Below are 22,400 nucleotides of genomic sequence, written 5' to 3' on the forward strand. Positions count from 1 at the left end.
AGGACATTTTGGAATTTTATTTTTAAGCTTCCTTTCCCAGCCAGCTCTTGAATTGTTCACCAGGATTCTCCTTCATATGCTCCCCCTTGCTTCCTCCTCGCCCCTCGCTCTTAGACACAGTCTGCTCCTAGAGCCTGTGCCGCTGGGTTACAGAGTTTGTGAAACGTGTTCCTAGACGTGACTTGTCATGCTTTTGATCTGTCTCTGTGCCCCCACCCGCCTCTGCCCCCACCCCCCCGAAGCAAGTGAAACCTTCTTCAGTCAGGTCCCTGCTGAGTGACCTTCCCTCCGACCAGATGTGTTTTTTGAATCCTGGGTCCGTGGTGGCGGGAGCCTGAGTAAAACCTTTCTCAATTAGTTTCTGTAACCTTGCAAAGCGGTCATTCTGTCGCTGTGAGGGGTGACAGTCTAATTTCTGAATACTCCAGTGCTCGTGATGATAATGGTGCAGCCAGGGGCCTGGCATTGCCAAAGGTGGGGGCTCACATATGAGCTGACGGGGTGTGCACATGGAAGGGTGTGGGGTTTGTGTAGGTCGTCAATGGAGTGTTGGAAGTTATTGAGGCCGAACTTAGAATAATACAGCACAGAAGGAGGCCATTCGAACCAGTGCACTTCTGCCAGCCGTGTGAAAGAGCGATCTGATTAATCCCACCCTCCGTCCCTCACTCCTCGCTTTCTTCCCCCATAGTCCTGCAGGAACGGCCCTGCCTAACCCGTCCGTTGCTGCGTTTCCTTTCCCATACCTTTCCCAGTAGCTCAGCTAAGATTGCCAGGCGAGCCTGAATCCAATTCCTGTCAGCCTCTGAGATGCCACTCCATTTGGTTTAGATATTCCATTACGCCTCGTTTAACCTGTGCAAGTAATGAATCAAAGAATAATGCAGCACAGGAGGCCATTCAACCCATTGTGCCTGTACTGACTCTTTGAAAGAGCTATCCAGTTAAGTCCACTGACTCTGCCTTTTCCATGGACATGTACAGTTTTCCTTCCTTCACAAGGATTTATCCAATTCCCCTTTGAAAGTTCCTCTTGAATTTGCTCCCTCCGTCCTTTCAGGCAGTGCGTTCCAGATCACAACAACCTTGTGTAAAAACAGAAAATCTCCTTATCTCGTCTCTTGTTCTTTTACTGATTCTCCTCAATCTGTGTCCCTCTGGTTACTGACCCTCCTGCCAGTGGAAACAGTTCCTCCTTGTTTACTCTATCCAAACCCTATCAGAAGCTTGTGTCAACACATGACCACTTTCTAGACGGTAGGGCGGTTGGTGGTCGCTGAATAGAGATCAAACTCATGATGCCCACAAGCAGCCTAGGGTTGCTGATACCAATGGTGGTGGTGGTGGGGGGGGTGTGATCATAACATTGGTTGTGTTTGCTGTTAATTCAGACAGGCTGGATAGTTTGCTTTCTTTCTGGGGAATTGGCAAGTAGCTGTCGGGACCATCCCCCACCTCCGTCAGCAACCCTTCTGCCCCATTCATGATGATGTATAATTAGTACGGAGCTGTGTTTACCTGGTCTGTACCTTTAAGGCCATTTTGGGGGTCCTCCTGGCTGGGAGGTGCTGGGTCTATAATCTAGGAAATTAAAGGGAGACTTGCATTTCTATAAGCACCTTTCATGATCTCTGTATCAATGCACTTTACAACCAATGAAGTACCTTATGAAGCTAAGTCAAGTTGTAATGTAGGGTAAAACGGCAGCCATTCGGAGCACATCAGGCTCCTCCTGATTTCAACTGAGTGATAAATATTGACCAGAACAGAGTAGAGAACTTCCCCGCTCTTGGAAACAATCCTATGCAGTTATTTAAACACAAGGGGGCAGACAACCATCAATTTAAGTCTCATCTATGAGACGGCATCTTGGATAGTGCAGCACTCCCTTAGTACTTCACCGGGAGTGTCAGCTTGAATAATGTGCTCAAGTCTCTCAAGTGGAACTTGAGCCCAAAGCCTTCTGACTTCAAAATGAGGGTGCTGCTCACTGAGCCACGGCTGAGTTGGGATGAGGGTTGCAAAACATTCTGGAAATAGGAATCATAACTTAATTAGGTTTGATCTTTTATACGATGCCCCCAGTTGTGGGGGAGACCAGAGCTAGGGGCCGTCAATATAAGACGGTCACTAACACATCCAACCAGGAATTCAGGAGAAACTTCTTTACCCAGAGACTGGGGAGAATGTGGGACTCGCTACCATAGGGAGTGATCGAGGTGAATAGCGCAGATGCATTGAAGGGGGAAGCTGGATAAACACACGAGGGAGAAAGGAATAGAAGGATATGCTGATCGGGTGAACACGGAGTGGGAGGAGGCTTGTGTGGAGCGTAAACGCCAGCATGGAGCAGAGGGGCCGAATAGCCCGTTTCTGTGCTGGGAACACTATTTAATTCTATGTCCTACAAACACTAGGAAGTGATCAAACAAGTGGTGGTTAGAGTATAGACTGGACTTATTCCCACGGGAAGAAATGGTCGTGCAGTGTAAACTGGGGGTTCCTTCGTATGAGTAGAGAAATGAAAACTGAAGTGAGACTTCCAGGAGGCGTGTGACATGTCTCCAGCCAGTAAGATAAAGTGGAATAAAGAGGGGAAGCTAAAAAGGAGTTGGGGCGGTTGAGAGATTGAGGGTCTGAAAACAGACAGAGAAATGGGAAGGGATTGCTTGCACAAATCCAAAACTGGTTGAAGAAAGGTTATGGTTGATGACATAGGAATATCCTGTAGAGGATGAAGGAATAGTGGAGTAATAAATGAGTATTCTCTCATGGTTTTCACAGCAGAGTGTGGATAGTTAGAAATGAAAAGCAGTTTCAATAATAACTTGCAAAAGGTAATTGGATAAAGCTGCAGGGAAAGACCAGGGGGAGTGGGGTCTAAATGGATAGCTCTTTTAAAGAGCTAGAGCAGGCATGACAGGCTGAATAGTCTCCTCCTGTGCTGTATGACTCTAAGAAGAGATGTAACTACAGATAAATAAGTTGAAGTGAGAAAACTGGTTCTGATAACTGCACCCTTTAATGCTTCGGAAGGTGAGTCAACGGATAGCACAGCTGCGGAGACAATCTTTCAATCTTTAGCTATCTTTTACTGGATGGCCACAAGGCTGAGAGCTGCAGATAGCTCAGCCCAGGCCCCAGCATGAAAGGAAGATTGTGACGCAGTTGAAAGTAGGCTGTCAAACATGCGTGCAAAGGTTCAGATTCCGTCGAGATCTCTTCCCCATGGCAGCCTTCCCGCAAGGAGGAGATGGGGACCAGGTTTCGCAAGGCACGCCAAAGGAGCTCATCCCTCGTTTCACCTCACTGACTGTGACGGCAAAGGTTGGCACCTTAACCTGTGGGTCCACTGCCCGTCGCTGTCTTCACCTCACCACCCTGCCGCTGAAACGCTGGAGCAGGCTCGATTCCTGTGTAGGAATCTGAAAGACTTGGCAGCACAGTCCCTATCTAGATGTGATTGTTTTGTTTCATTCCTCGCACTACTGTCTTCGGTTTGTTTTATTGAATGTACGTTTGGATGTTTAGGTACATGTGGGACCATGAAAAATATTGCTTTGACATCATGCGTTTTTCCCCAGTTACACTGGAACCCGACATGCCTGTACTTGTCATTTTTTTTTGTATGACAGCAGACATTGATTTAATTGTAACTGAAAAACCGTGTATCTCATTTTGAAAAAGGCAGCTGTATACTGACTATTTCGTCTGACAGTGGTTGTGTCTTCGGCCTGACTGCCAGTTTTTATCCTCCGCTGGGGCCTTCTTCCAGGGATCAACATTTCACCCTCTCAACATGTCCTTCTACTCCTTTGCTCCTCATCGAGCTCACATGGCAGCGAGCTCCATATTCCCACCACTCTCAGGGTAATCAAGTTTCTTGAACTTCACACACTCCCGTAACTGCTTTCCCATCATCGCAGGCTTCTCGATCTCAAAATCCCTTGTCTTCGTTGGAAGACTCCACTTTTGCAACTGCTTTTGGGCCGGATCCCAGCTCACATCCTCTCCCTCAATCTGGATCGCGGGCCTGTCTTTCCCCACTCTTCCGTCCCCAGACAGTCCACATCCCATGCTCTGGAATTCTCTCCTGAAAGAAAGGCCCTTTTTAATTCAGCTCTCCCAAAGCCGCCTCAAAACCACAACAGCTTGCATTTATGTAGCGCCTTTAGCCTGGAAAAACGCCCCGAGATGTGTCTCAGGAGCATCACACCGAGCTACGTAAGGAGCTGTTTGGACAGGTGACCAAAAGCTCAGTCGAAGAGATCAGCTTTAAGGGGTATCTTAAAGGAGGGGAGAGAGAGAGGGAGGGGTGGAGAGGTTTAGGGAGTGAATTCCAGACTTCAGGTTCCAGGCAGCTGAAGGCACGGCCGCCAGTGGCGCAACAACGGAAATAGGGGGATGTGCAAGAGACTGAATTGGATGAGTGCAGAATCCAACTGTTCGACCTTCTCTGCCTCTCCTAATGACTCCTCCTCGCCATCTAAATCCCATCCTCTCTTTTATTTCTCCACGTTCCCACCCCCATCCCAAATCCCCCAACCTTGGGCTATTTCTCTAATTGATCGGCTCTGAAATGTGTGACGTTTACCTGTCGTTATAATTGACATTGATTCGAGCTGGTGGCGTGCTGTGAATCATCAGGTTGAATTACAACCTCGTACTCACTCCCAGCTAGTGTTTTCCCTTTCTGCCCCCCGCCCTCCAACCAGGACCAGGTTTACATCCCTATCTCCAGTTACAACCTCCCCTGAAAGCGATGACTCATTCCCGGGATACAGCTGCGCTTGTGCGGCGCCTTTAACATCCCACAGGAGCGTGCATCAGTGAAAAGTGTGACACTGAGCCATGCAAGGAGTTATCCAGACAAGGTGACCTGGGAACTTCAGTGACCTGGGCTGACCTCACTCAAGTGATCATTATTCGTGCTCAGCCAGAGGTGTGGTGTGTCACCAGCTGAGTCCATGACTGAGGCACCTTCCAGCAAGTGTCACTGCATAGCTCTCAGGAGCGTGAATCCTTACTAATTGTTTTTGCTCCCTCCTCTCCTTACAAACCAAGCTGTAGGGAACGTTGTGATTGGTTGCAGTGCCCTTTTTAATAGCCAAACACACCCGATTGCTCCTTCGCTGCAATTAACGTTAGGTGAGAGGCAACTTCCTTTGTGCAGACATCGCCCTCAGGAGCTCCTGAGCTCCTCTCCCCTGCTTCCACCGGCATTTTGCTCCTGCTGTTTGGAATATTATACCTGCAAATGCGAGGAGGGAGAGGGTAGGGGGGGAAAAAAATTAAAAGGCGATTGCTGCCAGGATAAATGATGTCAGAGGCTGCAAAGCCAGTTTCTGGATAAGTGTGGGGGTGTGAGGAAACTGTCAGGCAGCACTAAGCAAGGAGGAAGTGCAGTGTGAAGTCTGTGCCTCGTCTGAATGACAAGGAATAAACACTCGGAGTAGAATCTCCTGCGTCACCCCGAGACTAGAGATGGATATTATAAAGAGTGAGTAAGACTTGGACAGGAGCGGAGAGAGGGTGGGGTGGGATGGGATGGGGGGAATAATTTTATCACTGGTTTGCTGAGGGGAAATTCTTCAACGTTGTCCCCTTCGCTGCCCTCCACTTTCTCTTAAGCTGCGTCTGCTGGGACCAGGAAGTAATGCACGCAAGGTATGAAGTGCAGCCAGTCCTGTATGAGAAGCTCTCATACAGGCACTCTACAGGGGCTGTACAGTCGAGCGTAGTCTCGGCCATCCACGTGACGTTCGCATTCCTGTGGTGGTCACACAAACACAAGTGTCGCCCTGAAACCTCCAGCGCCTGGTAACCGCTGCCCTGATCACCACTTTGCTGACGGCTCCTTCACTTACTGCAGGGGTCCGTTGCAGCCTTTTATCAGTCAGGCAGCTTTGAAAGAAATTAAGCTGTGCAGTTCTGGAATAGGTGCAGAAGGCCTTGAGTTTTAATTGAGTCTGGTTTCTGAACTGACAGTAGTTCTATTGATCCGGTGGAGTATCAGCAAAGTGTTTCAACTTGTGGTTTTCATACAATCTTTCAAAATCCCAAATCATTTTAGAACCTGATAATTACTGATCACACAAAAGTTTTTTGGACCCTTGGCTTCCCAGCAAATCTCAAATTTTTCACTGACTGGATTTCTGCACCCAGTGTCTGCACAAAACACTCCTAGCTACGGAGTAAAGCTCCCTCTCCACTGTCCCCATCAAACACTCCCAGGACAGCTACAGCACGGGGTTAGATACTGAGTAAAGCTCCCTCTACACTGTCCCCATCAAACACTCCCAGGGCAGGTACAACACGGGGTTAGATACAGAGTAAAGCTCCCTTTACACTGTCCCCATCAAACGCTCCCAGGACAGGTACAGCACGGGGTTAGGTACAGAGTAAAGCTCCCTTTACACTGTCCCCATCAAACAGTCCCAGGACAGGTACAGCACCGGGTTAGATACAGAGTAAAGCTCCCTCTACACTGTCCCCATCAAACACTCCCAGGACAGGTACAGCACGGGGTTAGATACAGAGTAAAGCTCCCTCTACACTGTCCCCATCTAACACTCCCAGGACAGGTACAGCACCGGGTTAGATACAGAGTAAAGCTCCCTCTACACTGTCCCCATCAAACACTCCCAGGGCAGGTACAGCACGGGGTTAGATACAGAGTAAAGCTCCCTTTACACTGTCCCAACCTCAGAAGAGTAATATTAATACAATAAATTGACAAAACACTATGGTAGGGGGAATGAGAGTACATTGAACCTGAGGCTGTCTGTAGGGGTGGTAATTTTGTTTAACTTCAAGAGCTCAGTAGAGTTGTAATCTCCTGTCTGGACTCTTGTTTTTCCAATCTGGGTTTTAATTGAGCCTTTTGTTCCCAAGCTGTTGAGAGATTTTATTGATGGCACTGGAAGTTTGTTCACGCGAACCTTTTGTTACTTCCTTCTGCACTTTTGTTCTGACTGAAGGAGAAATATTGTGCCAGCATATCAAGTAGAGCTCCCGTGTCACTGTTAGAAATAGTGGCCATGGGGTCTTTTATGCTCACCTGGGAGGGCAGGCGGGGCCTCGGGTTTATTTGAGAGGCGGGGGAAAGGGTGGGGCCTCTGCCTTAAAAAGACAGACAACTGAGCGGTGCCTCAATCTAACAGTGCGGCAAGATAGAAAAGGCACATCCGCCCATTTGTCTCATCCAATCAGAATCCCAACGCTTCCCTGCTCCAGTGTAATGGCCACCTGCACAGACCCGGGTTAATATCCTACCTGAAGGAGCATTACCCCAAGATCACATGCTCAAGTCCTGGAAGTTAGGCTGTGACCCAGGAACTACTGTGCGTGTGTCTGCGTGTGCGTGTGGTACTACAGACAAGGTTAGGGTCTCTCTTATCAGCCAGGGAGCCATGAACAAACTGGACCTGCATTGTGCTGTAAGTGGCAGAGATTGGAAGGTGCGAAGAAGGGGATCTTTTACTCAATCAGCTTTTAAGACTTTGGCTCATCGATGAGGCAGTGAGCGCTGGAAGGGTGAAGACCAGAATTAATTAATGGCCAAGTTGTTAAACTGGGTTTGATTTATTAGTTACACAGTGTTCTAGGTCATTTGAAAAAATGGAAGGTATAATGCGAACTGCTTGGCTGAATCAGAGACAGGGGAGTGGGGAACAAGGAACAGCTGGCTTCTGAGACTGTGTGGCACAGTAGGTTAAAATGGTGTGTTTTTATCAAGGCCTGAGATAGAGTGCTGCCTGAACTTGATTAATGAACCTCACCTTTCTTGGTGGTGGGGTGGGGGGTGTAGACTGTTGGTGACACCAGCTCTGCAGGACTTGTTCTGAGGTTACTAATCATAGTGATTCCAAGGTAAAAATCTGCAGGCAGTGAATAGCAGCTTGACCAGAAGACCACATCTCGGAGTACACCTGTCCCTGTGTGTTGGGATGGAGAGGATGCTGGTGAAATGACTGCCTTTAATTACATTTCACGGGCAGTGATTCACAGTGGAAGCAAATTAAACCGATTCCTATGAACATACAGAAATGATGCACGGGAAAAGAACAGCTTAGCCCATTGAGCCTCCCCGGACACGCACTGTATTATGATTAGTCACCACCTTACCCACTTTTTTTCCCCACACCCCTCTCAGTCATGTAAATTCTTGGAAGAACACAGAAACCCCAGGTAAATCTACTCTGAGTAATTCCTCTCCTCCACTGCCCAGTGGGTAGACATCCGTCCAGGACAGCACACGGACTGAGTGTTATCTATAAGCACATTGACATTCTATGCCATACGTCTCTGCTCCAAGTCAGGGAGCAGCCCAACTCCCTCTTGAAGGTGAACAAAGAGTCAGCACCCATCGCACCAGCCAGCAGTATACTCCAGAGATTCACTACTCTTGTGGGAAATGAAAAATCACCCCATGCCTGGTCGGTTTAAACCCTTGCCCCCTGGTCCTTGCCAATCTGTTAAACAGCAGTAACCCATCACTCGGGACGCTATGCAGCCCTTTTCGTTGTTTTATAAACAGTTCGCCTCTAATCCAATGCTGCTGTAAACAGACCCCGTTCTGCCTGGACTGACCATCCTGCAAGGCCCACTGCACCAACCGCTGAGTGGGAGGACGGTGCTGATTCCGGCTCCATCCCTGAGAGGATGCTGAATGGGAGAAAGCTCCTGTCATGAGGGAGAGACAGACGCCTGTACTTCTGTCACCTATCTGCAGTCGATTTGCCCTGTATCCTTGGCCTTTGGGAATAAAATCAGGCAGCCTTTGAGCCCCAAATCTCCTTTATTATTCTCACCTTTGTAACGCCAACATTGGCCTGCTCAACCTGCACACTTCCCAGTGGCTCAGCCATTGATGCTCTGTTTGTCATTAACCTTTGCATAATTTTGTCTGACCAGACCTCACACAGACTTGAATCAGCAGAGACTCAATGCTAAACCTTTGAATGCTGGTTTAGCGTCTCAAGATTATTCCCTCCCCATTCTCCTTGCCCCTCTAGGACCTCACACAGCCGATTGTCGGCAGAGGCAGGCGGTGGGCGTATGTGACGAGGGTCTCGGAGCCTGGTCTGTGGCTGCCGGGTGATTTGTCTTTATCCCTGGGGAGTGGGTGGGGGAGAACAAACTGGACAACTGGCCAGAGTCATGCTTGTCGACAGCTTTGTTCCAGTTTTATCCAGCAGGTCCTGCCGCAAGTGCAGTGCTATGTATGATGTGGCACGTCCTGATGAATTGAGAGAGTTGAGTAACTGATAACTGGGCGTGTATTATCCCCCATGGCAGCTTAACGCAAAGGCTGCCAGTGACCCCTGCAGTCTTTCACGCAGACGAGCCAGGCAACCCTTTTTATCCTTGGAAGATTTCCTGGATCCGACAGTTCCCCGTGCAGCTCCGACTGTGTGTTTGCGCCTGCACGGGTGACCCACCCAGGATGAAGGCAGTTGTAAATTGATCCTACGATGCTACGTGGCACAGAAGGAGTCCATTCAGCTAGCTCTTTTTTTAAAAAAAAACACCCACACCCACCCCCACCTCATCGTCTCCCCCCCCCAATAGCTCTGCTGATTTATCCCCTTCGAGTATTTATCTGCTTGAAAGTTATTCTTGAACCTGCTTCCTCCGCCCTTTCGAGCAGCGCGTTCCGGATCGTAACAGCTCATCGTGTTTGCTTTTTAAGTTCTCCCCAACCTCCCCTTCTCCCTTTGCTAATTATTTTAAAGGCTGCTGTACGAGTATGCAAATGCTGGCCGCTGTGAGGCTGCCAGGGAAGCAGCCTACTCCGAACCCATCTCCACCCCCTGATTTCTATCTCATCTGCTAGGAGTAAGACCGCAGGGAACCAGCGAGGGTGAAAGCAATTCTGTTGAGCATCTCTGGGCACCTTGACAACACACCAGCATAAACAGATGGTTTTATTTTACCTATCCTAACCAATTTAAGATTGAGTTACACTGTTTGCTCCTGGTACGAATGTCAACCATTATTGAAGTTAAAACAGTGACGTTTTATTCCTTTCATTTATATCTCTCCTTTCCCCCTCCCCTGTGTGGTCTTTTAGTGCAGGGGAAGGGCTTGCATTTAGGCCTGTGTTTAAACTGATCTGAACCAGTGGGATGTTAGAGTTATCGACTTCACCGCTCTCTTTACCGCCCCCCCCCCCCCCCCCCAAAACCGGGTTAGGGAGGAGAAAATCAACCCGAGAGAACCTGCTGCTGATAGGCCATCCAGGGACCCTGGTAGAGAAACGCCTACGTGCGTCGATGTTGGTGGAGAATGAGATTGGGCTGGGCTACGAGGCCACACCCAGTCGAAGAGCCTGTGACACTCAATATACAATGGTTTGTTTTTTTTTTTCTCTTCCCCCCCCCCAGGTTTAACTAGTCTTCCTATGATGGGCGATATGACGACTCCTGATTTTGATGACCTGTTGGCCGCCTTTGATATCCCCGACTTGGACCCGCAGGACACCATCGAGTCGGGCCAGGAGGAAGCCCCTTTGAAGCAGACCGCCATAGCCGCCAGCAAGGCGCCAGCCGCCGAGCTTGCCGTGACACTGCCGGATGAGCCAGTGGTCAGCGTGATCGTCAAGAACAGCGTCAGCCCCAAGCGCTGTGACCCCACCCCCGTCCACCACCAGGAGGCCCACCCCTTTGACGCCAGCCCGCTGCACAACGGCTTTGAGGCCGCCTCGATGCCCAGGTCGCCCAAGCTGGCGCCACCGGCCGCCAACTGCGACAGCTGGCCGGGGAACCGGCCGAAAGTGGGCGCAGCCCGCGGAGGTAAAGAGCTAGAGGGGCTCCCTCCCTTCGATGCGTCTGGCTGCCCGCAAACCGTGGACGTCATGAAGGCCGAGGACCGGCCGAGCGAGGAGAAGGACCAAGAGGCTAGCTGCTTCTCCCCACAGTCCCCCCTCTTCCCCATTCCACCGGACTCCGAGGCCTTGAATTCCAGAATGCCAGACGAAGACAGCGAGGAAAAGTCGCCCGTGAGGTATTCCCAGCGATTCACGCTGGACGATGAGGACCAACGGAGGACGAGCAGCAAAGCCAGATCCTCGTCGGAAGAGGATGAGGAAGAGGAGGAGGAGGAGGAGGAGGAGAAGCAATCGGATGTGGAATCGGAGGAGATGGAACAAAGCAGCGAGCCGGAAGGCAGCCTGCCTGAGGACCCCGACGGGGCGAGGGACAATCCCAGCACCTACTCTGTCCCGATCTCTCCCGTGTCTCCGTGGCCAGACCCCAATCCAAACTCAAGTGTGACGGTGTCTGCCGACGCGAAGTCCCCCGAGGGGACGGCTGAGATGCAGCCACAGAGCCCCCTCGAGTCCTCAACGTCCAAGGGGAGCCCAAAGGCGTTTCCATCGCCACTGAGCCTCAGCAGGCAGGTTAAGAAGCAGCCCGATAGCCCTCAGAGCGTCTCCAGCAACGATGGCGACGACAGCAGCAGCAAGGAATCCTCCTCCACCAGTTCCTCCCGGCCCCTCAAGGTGCGGATCAAGACCATTAAAACCTCCAGCGGGGGCATCATGAGGACGGTGACACGAGTCTCCTCCGACTCGGAGCTGCAGAACAGCCGAGCCGCAGAGGACGGAATGGTGCCGGATGACGAGACCGAGCCAATGGAAGAAGGGGAAATGGGGGAGGAAGAAGGGGAAGAGGAGGAGGGAAGAAGTCTGCTTCTACCCAAGGAAGAGACCCAAGCCCCTGGCCCTGCGCACACTGACAGCACCGAGATCGTCAGCCTTCAGTTGGGCAACGGCACTATCGTGAAAGGTACAGTCCTGCCAACTTCCACCTTCCAGAATGCCAGCACGGCCATGCTAATGGCGGCCAGCATTGCCCAGAAGGCCACGCTGGCTCCAGCTAAGGCAGTGGGTGGCGCGAAGCCAGTCTCCAAAAGCGTCCACTTGGCCAGCCTGAACCTGGTGCCCCAGACTCTCTCCGTGGCAACCCCAGCCAAGGCCCTGGCCCTGGCCCCCAAGTATGTCACCACCGCCCCTGCCAGCACCACCACCACCACCCTCCAGCTGGCCACCAAGTCAGCTCTGACGGCGCAGTCCCAGAAGACCAGCCAGGCTGCGAATGGCTCCCCCGCGCCCCGCAGCCAAGCCGCCCCCCTGGTGGAGGCTTTCCACAAGCTGTTGAACGGGAAGAACCCGTTGCCGACCTACAAACCCAACCTCAACCCGCCGGCGGACAGCTGCTTGACGCTGCCCCCCTCTGGCTACAGGTGTTTGGAGTGCGGCGACTCCTTCGCCCTGGAGAAGAGCCTGGCCCGGCACTACGACCGCCGCAGCATGCGGATCGACGTGACGTGCAACCACTGCGCCAAGAGGATCGTCTTCTTCAACCGCTGCAGCCTGATGCTGCACGCCCGGGAGCACAAGGACAAGGGGCTGGTCATGCAGTGCTCCAACCTGGTCATGAAGACCATCAGCCTGGACCAGATGATCGGCCAGCCCGACGTGGCCCCTGTGCTGCCGGGGGCGGCCGCCTCTGGCCAGGCTGGCGTCTCCAAGGCCGGGGGCAAGAGCACGGCGGCAGACACGGCCTCCACCCCACACCAGAGCTCGCCGGTGATGCCCCTCTTCCCCGACCCAGCCCTCATCAACTGCGACAACTTCAACTGCACTGAGTGTGACCAGCAGTTCGCTGACCAGGTCGAGCTGGCCATGCACTTTCAAGTGGGGGCTCCAAACGCTGCCGCACAGGTGAGTGGGGGCGAGGGGAATGGGGCACGGGGAGAGCGGGTATATGTCCGACTTCCGGCCCCTTCCCTGCCCCGAATTTCTTGTTTGTGAAGTCTCTCTGTTGCAGCCATGTACATAACCGTTTGTCAACCTCCCTCCACCCCCAAACCTCTAAATCACATTGTATGTTCAGCACAGAAACAGACCACCCGGCCCCTCTGCTCCATGCTGGTATTTATACTTCACGTGAGCCCTCCCCTCATCCCCTCTTCATCTCTCCCCCCCCCCCCCCACCCCCGTCAACATATCCTTCTATTCCTTTCTCCCTCGTGTTTATCCAGCTTCCCCACCCCCCCTCAGTGCATCCCTGCTACTCACCTTGACCACTCACTGTGAGAGCGAGTCCCACATTCTCCCCACTCCCTGGGTAAGGAAGTTCCTCCTGAATTTCCAATTGTATTTATTAGTGGCTGTCTTATGTTGAAGGCCCCCTAGTCCTGTTCTCCCCTCCCACCAGGAGAAACAGTTCCACGCCTACCCTATTGAACCCTTTCATAATTTTCAGGTCTGCCTTCTGGAGCTCCCCAGAGAGCAGTGACTCACACTCCTGTCTAGTTCCATGGGCACTCTGGCCCTAATGACTATAATGCCTGAATGAGCCTGGGCCAAAGAGTGTCTGCGGGTGGGTATCCTAGCCTGAGCCCAGTGCTATCTTTACCTAACAGCCCTGCGCAGGTACTTGACCAACCCCCTCCCCTGGGTGACAGTTTAATGGTCAGCAGACAGGAACCTTGTCATTTCCACACCTTCTCATTAACCTAGGACATTCCAGAACTATGTGGGTCAGAATTACATCAGATAGTCACAGAAACAAGGCAGTATGACAGAATCAGCTATCATCCTGTGCAACGGACTGTATCTCTACTGATGTTAATCCAGTAATCCCACTCCCTCTCAGCGCTCTGTGTTACTGACTGTATCTCTACTGATGTTAATCCAGCTCCCCCTCACTGTCACTCAGTAACCCCTCTTCACCCCAGCACCCTGTGTTACTGACTATCTCTACTGATGTTAATCCAGCTCCTCCTCACTGTCACTCAGTAACCCCTCTTCCCCCCAGCACCCTGTGTTACTGACTGTATCTCTACTGATGTTAATCTAGCTCCTTCGCACAGTCACTCAGTGACCTCTTCTCAATCTGCTGTGCTAATGTGTTTTTATTCTCTCAAAGTGCACCAGCGGTGATAAGGATCTTGAATTCTTCACATCGGTGTTGAGTGAACTGGTAACCCAGTGAGTGCCTTTGGGCTGGAGGTCATAGAGTTGGCACAGAAAGAGGCCCTTCGGCCCATCGTGTCCGTGCTGGCCATTAAGCACCTATCAATTCTAATCCCATTTTCTAGCACTTGGCCTGTAGCCCTGTGTGCTACGGTGTTTTAAGCGCTCATCTAAACGCTGGGTTAAGACTGTGTGTGTGTGTATGTGTATTAGCAATGTCTCATTTCCTCCTTTTCCCCCCCCCCCTCCAGGTCTGTCAACTGTGCCAGATGTTACTCCCCAGCAAGTGTAGCTACTTTGCTCACTACCGCCTGCACAAGAGCAAGTCGCCGTACATCTGCCCCGAATGTGGAGGGGTCTGCCGGGCAGCGCACATCCAGGGGCACGTGAAAGACGTCTGCTTTCACTTTTCCCGCAAAGTCGGATACAAGTAGGTGACCGGAGACGGGAGCTCCATATCCCGGCTCACACTGTGGGAGTTTGTTCTTTATCTGTTTGCCGGTTTCCTCCCTCCCCTCCTTCCCTGGAGTCTCGAACTCTCGTCGGGGCAGGGGAGGTGTCTGGCTTCTGCGGTAACCAGACCCCCCCACCGCCCCCACCGATGTCTGTGCACCCCTCCAGCGTGAGCCTCGGACTTGTTGGGCAGGAAAGCTTATCGGAACTAAACCTGGCGCGACGCTCGCTCAGCAAGCAGTTTGCATCGATTTGAAGGGTAATCTGCCCGGTAACTCTTAAATGCCAGAGGGATTTGGGTGTCCTGGTCGCAACGCAGAAATTAACGTGCAGATGCAGCAAGCAATTGGTGCAGAGAGTAGTATGTAGGCTTTGACTGCAAGGGGATTGGAGTGGAGGAGTAAGGAATAGGATTGGTGAGACTACACCTGGAGGATTGTGTACTTTTAAGGGATCAGCCGTTTAGGAATGAGAGGAGGAATTTCTTCACTCAGAGGGTTGTGAATCTTTGGAATAGTTTGCGCCAGGGGGGTTGTGGATACTCAGTTATTGAGTATTCAGGGCAGAGTCGAAAGGTTTTTAGATACTAAGGGATATAGGGGGAGCGCAGGAAAGTGGAGCTAAGACCGAAGATCAGCCATGATTTTCCTGAAATGGCGGTGCAGGCTCGAGGCAGCGAATGGCCAACTCCCGCTCCTTCGTCTTGTGCTCTTATGTTCTCTCTGTCTCTCTCTCTCTCCCTCTCAGGTGCCCCCAGTGTGGAGTTGTGTATGGAGGAGTCACCTCAATCAAGTCTCACATTCAGGACATGCACTGCGAGGCGTTCCACAAGTGCCCGATATGCCCCATGGCATTCAAATCTGCCCCCAGTGCACACTCGCACATCTACACACAGCACCCGGGTGTCAGCAATCAACAAGCCAAGTAAGTGATGGACGGGGGAGGACTCAAAGTGACCGTCGTGTTTCTGTGGAGGTGGGGGTGGGGGGGGCGGAGAGACGTCGGCAGCCCAGGCAGAGTTCATTTATGCAAAGGACAGAAGCCTCCTCATCTCCTGAGGGCGCTGACTCCTCCCTTCCGAGTGTGTGCCTGCTCCCCTCTCCTACTTCACCCCAATAGGCCCATTTTCGTTGTGTTGGCTAATACCTGCGTGTATGTGATTTTTTTTTTTCACCTGTACACATGACGTTTACAAGGCTGCTGATGTGCGCCGACCGGAAGCACCTCTCTTCTGACCTTTACCCCTGCCCCTGCGGCTACCCCCCACCTACTGAGTAAATGAGAGGCGACCCCTTTGCAGGGTTTCAGTGTGTAGCTGAGGTCATGCTGCTCACCAGGGGGCAGGAGACACTGCTGCAAATCTGACGTGATTCACGGAAACAGGCCATTCAGCCCATCTGCCCTGCGCCAACGCTCATGCTCCGCAACGAGCCACCTCCCTCTCACCCCATCACCATATCCTTCTGTTCTTTTTTTCTCTCTCACGTGTTTATCCACCTTCCCCTTAAACGAATCTCCGCTATTCACCTTACTTGATAGCGCTTTCCACGTTCTCCCCTCTCTGGGTAAGAAGTTTCTCCTGAATTCCCTGTTGGATTTATTAGTGACTGTCTTATATGGATGGCTCATGGTTCTGGCCTCGTCTGTGAATGAAAACCTCTCCCTGTCAAACCCCTTTTGTAATAGAGTTGCTGTTTATATATTTTTTTTTGATAGTTACAACCTCTCAGTTCTTCTTGACCTTATGAACCTTATTTTTTCTCTGCCATTCCTTCATTGCCTCTACATCTTTCTTTATAATATGGGGTACACAGTGACTCCAAGTGTGATCTACCAAGGCTTCTCACCAGGTTAACGACCAGGCTAAGCAACTTGGATGGGAAGAGGTTGGGGAGGGGCTGTAGGTGCAGGCAATGAAGCCCTTAGGATAAAATCCACCGGATTTCGGATCCGAATTTCTATTCATTCATTCGTCCCCGCTGGATTAGAGCACCTGTGTACATCTGATAGTGTTCGACAGTGTTGCACCCAAGGGCGAATAGGCCAACGGTGGTTAATGGTCCACCCTCAACGCTTCAGGATTGGCACTCGGCACAGGTTAGCGGAGGGTGGGAAGCACCCTCTGGAGCCGAAGCCCAGCCAGAGTCGAGGCTCTCAGGAAAACAGAGGAGAGCATTAAACAAGAGGGGAGGCTGTTTGTAAACAGTAAGTCTTGCTAAGCGAGATCACCCCCTTTTAGGTAAGGGATATATTCAAATCGCACAAAGGTCCAGCTGGAGACTGAGCGCAGCGAGATCAAGTGCTTAAATCTGGGAATTCAGCGGAGTGAGGGAGGAGGTGCTGTTCTGGCCTTTTACAAAAAAAGAGTGGCCTAAGGCGGGTGGGGGTCGCTGAGATAGCGAGACCCAAGAGGGCATTAATGAGGTGTGCAGGAAGGTAATTGGTGAGTTTTAAGGCCCCCGCCCCGCTCTAATTGAGGGCAGTGGTTTCAGCCACTGAGGAAATACAAGTATGATATTAAATTTATAGTGTAACCGGTTAAACTCCACTATGTAACTGTGGATAATCGATGAGTGATATTTCTAAACTAATTATTAAATACAAACAAAATAAAGATGACAGGCCAGGTGATGTGTTGCAGCTGTAGCATGTGGGAGCTGGTGGATTCCGGTGTGATCCACAGTGAGCACATCTGCTGCTGCTGGATTCCGGTGTGATCCACAGCGAGCACATCTGCTGCTGGTGGATTCCGGTGTGATCCACAGCGAGCACATCTGCTGCTGGTGGATTCCGGTGTGATCCACAGCGAGCACATCTGCTGCTGGTGGATTCCGGTGTGATCCACAGCGAGCACATCTGCTGCTGGTGGATTCTGGTGTGATCCACAGCGAGCACATCTGCTGCTGGTGGATTCCGGTGTGATCCACAGCGAGCACATCTGCTGCTGGTGGATTCCGGTGTGATCCACAGCGAGCACATCTGCTGCAAGTGCCTGCAGCTCGAGGAATTTTGGCTCTGAGTTAATGAGCTGGAGTCAGAGCTTCGGGCCCCGCGATGCATCAGGGAGGTGAAAAATTAACCTGCCCCTAACTAAGATCCTTCGGCAGGTAGGAGCCTGGATCCAAGTGAAAGGAGAGGAGGCTTTGACTGGGCCCTCTCCCACCATGAACACACTGGAGACCATTCCTGGTGTTACCTTGGGCTGACTGCTCCCTTTCACCTGAGAGCAGAGAGGGAATTAGGCCTTACTTCCTAACGAATTCTGAATCGAGGAGGTTAAGGCTGCAATTTTATCTCTGTAGTGAATGCAAGTTACTGAAGCCAAGCAATAACCACCTCATTTGCTGAGTGAAAGGTGATTAGTCCATCACTGAGTCTGTAGAGGGAGCGCTGGTCAGTAAAGGTGCAGCATTGTTTCCACAAGTGCATAAGGTGTTTGTACTGAGGCCCCAGCGGGAGGTTGGCTGCACAGGGGCCCTGGCCTGTCCTGAATCAAGACAGAAAGGTCAAAACCAGAAGGAGGCAGTAGAACGGGGCCAGAGAAGACTCTTCCTGGATTTTGTAATGACCCGGAAACTCTCTGCACACGAGGGGCTGTGGATCTGCAAAAAAATCAATGATTTCAAAAGGAAGTTGGATTGACGCTTGAAGGAAATGAGCTTTCAGGGCAACAGGGATTGAGTAGGAGAGCGGGACGGACTGGATTGCTCTGCGGGGGAGCCGGCATGGACTCGATGGGCCGAATGGCCTCCTGTGCCATAAATGACTCTGACTATGACTTTGTTTCAGGCGGCAGTGACACCCCTTAGGCTAGGCACTTCAGATTTGGTCCATGGTCAGGGAAGGAGGATGTGCCTATATGAGAGAGAGAGAGATATGGGGATCCAGAAGGTAGCAATGAAGGAACCTCAGCCCAGGAAACTGTCCAATAGGTTCGATGTTCTTGCAGTTTGTGTGGTCGAGAGCAGAGAGGGTGAGCAAACTGACCATGGCCTTGTGGTGCAGGGAGCCATTCTAGTGTGGGGGGTGGGGGGGAGTTAAGGATATCTCCTCAGGGCTGGAGAGGAACTTGGAGTGGGAGGGGAACGATCCAACAACATAGGTAGGAGTAAGAAAGAGGTGCTGCTGAGGGCGTATGAGCAGCTAAGGATTATTTTAAAAGCAAAGTCACAAAGGTAATAATCTCTGGATTACTACCTGAGCCAAAAGCAAATTGGCGTAGGGTAACTAAGATCAGTGAGCTGAATGAAGGGCTCAAAAATTGGTGCGGGAGAAATGGGATTCGATTGGTGGGACACTGGCAGTATTGGGGAAAGAGGGAGCTGCACCTCTGAAACGCTCTTCACCTGAACCATGCTGGGACAAGCAGGGTGGATAAAGGGAAACCAGTAGCTGTAGTGAATTTGGATTTTCGAAAGGCGTTCGGTAAGGTGCCACGTAAAAGGCTACTGCAGAAGATAAGGGCTCATGGTGCTGGGAGTGATGTATTAACATGGATGGAGGAATAGCCAACAGGAAACATTGAGTCAGGATATATGGTTTGTTTTCAGGTTGGCAAGTTGTAACTGGTGGAGTGCTGCAGAGTATAGTGCTGGCATCCATTTATGATCCATACTAATGCCTTGGATGAAAGGACCGACTGTATTGTAGACAAAATTGCTAAAGATACAAAAAGATAGGTTGGGAAGCAAGTTGTGAGGGAGATGACCTACCTCTACTTCTTTGCAGACTAAATGACTGGGTAAAAATTTGGTAGATGGTGTTTAATGTGGGAAAATGTGAGGTTGTCCACTTTGGCAGGAAGAATAGAAAAGCAGAATATTATTTAAATAGAGACTGCAAATTGCTGCAATACAGAGAGATCTGGGCGTCCTTGTACATGAATCACATACATGCTTGTACTTGTACATGCTTGGGTTTCGCTAGGGCCACTAAGCTACTGACCAGTGGTCCAAACATGGACAAAAGAGCTGAACTTGAGGTGAGAGTGACTAGCCCTCAACATCAAGGCCACATCTGACTGACTGTGGCATTAAGAAGCTGTAGCAAAACTGGAGTCAATGGGAATTGGGGAAAACTCTCCGCTGGTTGGAGTCATACCTAGCACCAAGGAAGATGGTTGTGGTTGTTGGAGGCCAATCAGGGTCAACTGAGGCCAATCTCAGTTCCAGTTCGAGATGCACTGCAGCAACTGACCAAAGCTCCTTCGACAGCACCTTCCAAACCCTCGACCTCGACTACCTAGAGGGACAAGGGCAACGGCAAAGGGCATGGGAACACACCATCAGCACGTTCCCCTCCAAGCCACTCACCATCCTGACTTGGAAATATATCGGCCATTCCTTCACTGTCTGGAAATCCTGGAACTCCCTCCCTAACAGCGCTGTGGATGTACCTACACCACAGGGACTGCATCGGTTCAAGAAGGCGGCTCACCCACCACCTTCTCAAGGGGGCAACGAGGGATGGGCAATAAATGCTGGCCCAGCCAACAAAGCCCACATCCCATGAATGGATTTTTAAAAAAGTCTTGCTACAACTGCACAGGGCATTGGTGAGACCCACCCGGAGTATTGTATACACTTTTGGTCTCCTTACTTAAGGAGAGAGGTACTTGCATTGGAAGCAATTCAGAGAAGGGTCACTGGTCTGATTCCTGGGCTGAAGGGGTTTGTCTTATGAGGAAAGGTTGGTCCTAAACTCATTGGAGTTTAGAAGAATGAGAGGTGGTCTTAATGAAACAAAGGATTCTGAGAGTCTTGACAGGGTGGGTGCTGAGAGGATGTTTCCCTCACCTTGGGGGGATCTGGAACTAGGGGGCACAGTTTAAAAATAAGGGGTGTCCCATTTAAGACAGAGATGAGAAATGTTTTCTCTCCGAGGGTCATTCGTCTGTGGAATTCTCTTCCCCAGAGAGCAGTGGAGACTGGGGTCGCTGAATATATTAAAAAATCTGTCTAACTCGAGCTTGATCTACAAGGGAATCGAGGGATAGGGGGGACAAGGAGGAAAGTGGAGTTGGGGCCACAATCAGCTCAGCCACGATCTTATTGCATGGCGGAGCAGGCTTGATGGGCCGAATGGCCTACTCCTAATTCTTATGTTCTTCCATTCTTAAACTGAGAGATTTGCTTCCTTGTCTTGGTCACTCTGCCAGGGTGTTTTAAAATCTCTGCTCGATGGAGTTAACCTTCACTTTGTTTTTCTCTCTCTCTGGGCCACAGAGTGATTCACAAATGCGCCATGTGTGATACAGTTTTCACACACCAACCGTTGCTGAGCTCCCACTTCGACCAGCACCTGAGCAAGCAACGGGTCAGTGTCTTCAAGTGCCCACAGTGCCCGGTGCTTTACGCCCAGAAACGGACCATGATGGAGCACATCAAGGTGAGGGGGGTAGCACGGTGACCTTCCATCTCCTCCTTTTGCCCCGACCACCCTCCTCAATACACCATAACCAGGGGAATTAGTGTCAGCGTGGCTTGATGGCCAGTGCACAGATTGGGGCTGAGAAGTGAGAGGTGGCAGGTTCCAACACCATATCGTACGTGAGCCCGATAGTCAAGCTGGGCACTCCCAATGCAGTACTGAGGGAGCGCCGCAGTGTCACAGGGTCAGTACTGAGGGAGCACCGCAGGGTCACAAGGTCAGTACTGAGGGAGCACCGCAGGGTCAGTACTGAGGGAGCGCCGCAGTGTCACAGGGTCCGTACTGAGGGAGCGCCGCAGTGTCACAGGGTCAGTACTGAGGGAGCACCGCAGGGTCAGTACTGAGGGTGCGCCGCAGTGTCACAGGGTCAGTACCGAGGAAGCACCGCAGGGTCAGTACTGAGGGAGCGCCACAGGGTCAGTACTGAGGGAGCGCTGCAGTGTCACAGGGTCAGTACTGAGGGAGCACCACAGGGTCAGTACTGAGGGTGCGCCGTGGTGTCACAGGGTCAGTACTGAGGGAGCGTCGCAGGGTCAGTACTGAGGGAGCGTCGCAGGGTCAGTACTGAGGGAGCATCGCAGGGTCAGTACTGAGGGAGCGTCGCAGGGTCAGTACTGAGGGAGCGTCGCAGGGTCAGTACTGAGGGAGCGTCGCAGGGTCAGTACTGAGGGAGCGTCGCAGGATCAGTACTGAGGGAGCGTCGCAGGGTCAGTACTGAGGGAGCATCGCAGGGTCAGTACCGAGGGAGCGTCGCAGGGTCAGTACCGAGGGAGCGTCGCAGGTTCAGTACCGAGGGAGCGTCGCAGGGTCAGTGCTGAGGGAGCGTCGCAGGTTCAGTGCTGAGGGAGCGTCGCAGGTTCAGTGCTGAGGGAGCGTCGCAGGTTCAGTGCTGAGGGAGCGTCGCAGGTTCAGTGCCGAGGGAGCGTCGCAGGTTCAGTGCTGAGGGAGCACTGCAGTGTCGCAGGGTCAGTACTGAGGGAGCGTCGCAGGGTCAGTGCTGAGGGAACGCCGCACTGTTGCAGGGTCAGTACTTTGGAGGGGCAGTGCAGAGGGAGTGCCGCCCTGCCAGAGGGGTGGCGCTGAGGGAGCGCGCACTGTCAGGAGGTCAGTACTGAGGGAGCAACACACTGTCGGAGGCTAAATGGTGAGGGAATGTGGAGGTGCTGTCTTTTGGATGAGATGTTAAAAGTCCGAACCTAGCTGCCTTTTCGGAGGTGACTGGTGGCTGAGAGCAGGGCTGTGTGTTACTCAGTATTCCTTCGTCACTGATAAATGTCCTTGAATTTAGACCAGATGTATCAGTGAGATGAGAGACCTGAGTGTGCTTTGTTATGCAATAAATATTTTTCACAAATCCTGTAGAGAACCACAGCTCCTTAATGTCAGGATTGTACAGACCTAAATCACGGGCGTAGTACTGGGCAGAAAGCCCATCATCTCTTAATTGTCAAGGTACATACGTGACTGAGAGGCTGGGGGGCAGTTGGTGACTGAAGCCGGTACCGTTGACCCTCATAGTGCAAGGGAGGGAGTT

At 51.6% G+C, this 22,400-nt stretch overlaps 1 protein-coding gene across 4 annotated transcripts in view; it reads left to right on the forward strand.

Annotated features, from left to right (window-relative positions):
- The window catches only part of LOC144672276 (zinc finger protein 532-like), a 50,032-nt gene that overhangs the window by 17,036 nt on the left and 10,596 nt on the right, over nt 1-22,400 (forward strand). For 3 of the 4 annotated variants that reach the window (XM_078534118.1, XM_078534117.1, XM_078534119.1), the window contains 4 exons: nt 10,389-12,727; nt 14,236-14,414; nt 15,185-15,361; nt 20,662-20,824. In XM_078534118.1, coding sequence (XP_078390244.1) covers nt 10,406-12,727; nt 14,236-14,414; nt 15,185-15,361; nt 20,662-20,824 — 2,841 coding nt within the window. In that variant the 5' untranslated portion in view covers nt 10,389-10,405. Of the gene's footprint in view, nt 1-9,075; nt 9,100-10,388; nt 12,728-14,235; nt 14,415-15,184; nt 15,362-20,661; nt 20,825-22,400 lie in introns of those variants that run through there. The other variant, XM_078534120.1, reaches the window with a different exon arrangement.

Source organism: Cetorhinus maximus, chromosome 36, assembly GCF_964194155.1.
Source record: "Cetorhinus maximus chromosome 36, sCetMax3.hap1.1, whole genome shotgun sequence".
NCBI lineage: Eukaryota > Metazoa > Chordata > Chondrichthyes > Lamniformes > Cetorhinidae > Cetorhinus > Cetorhinus maximus.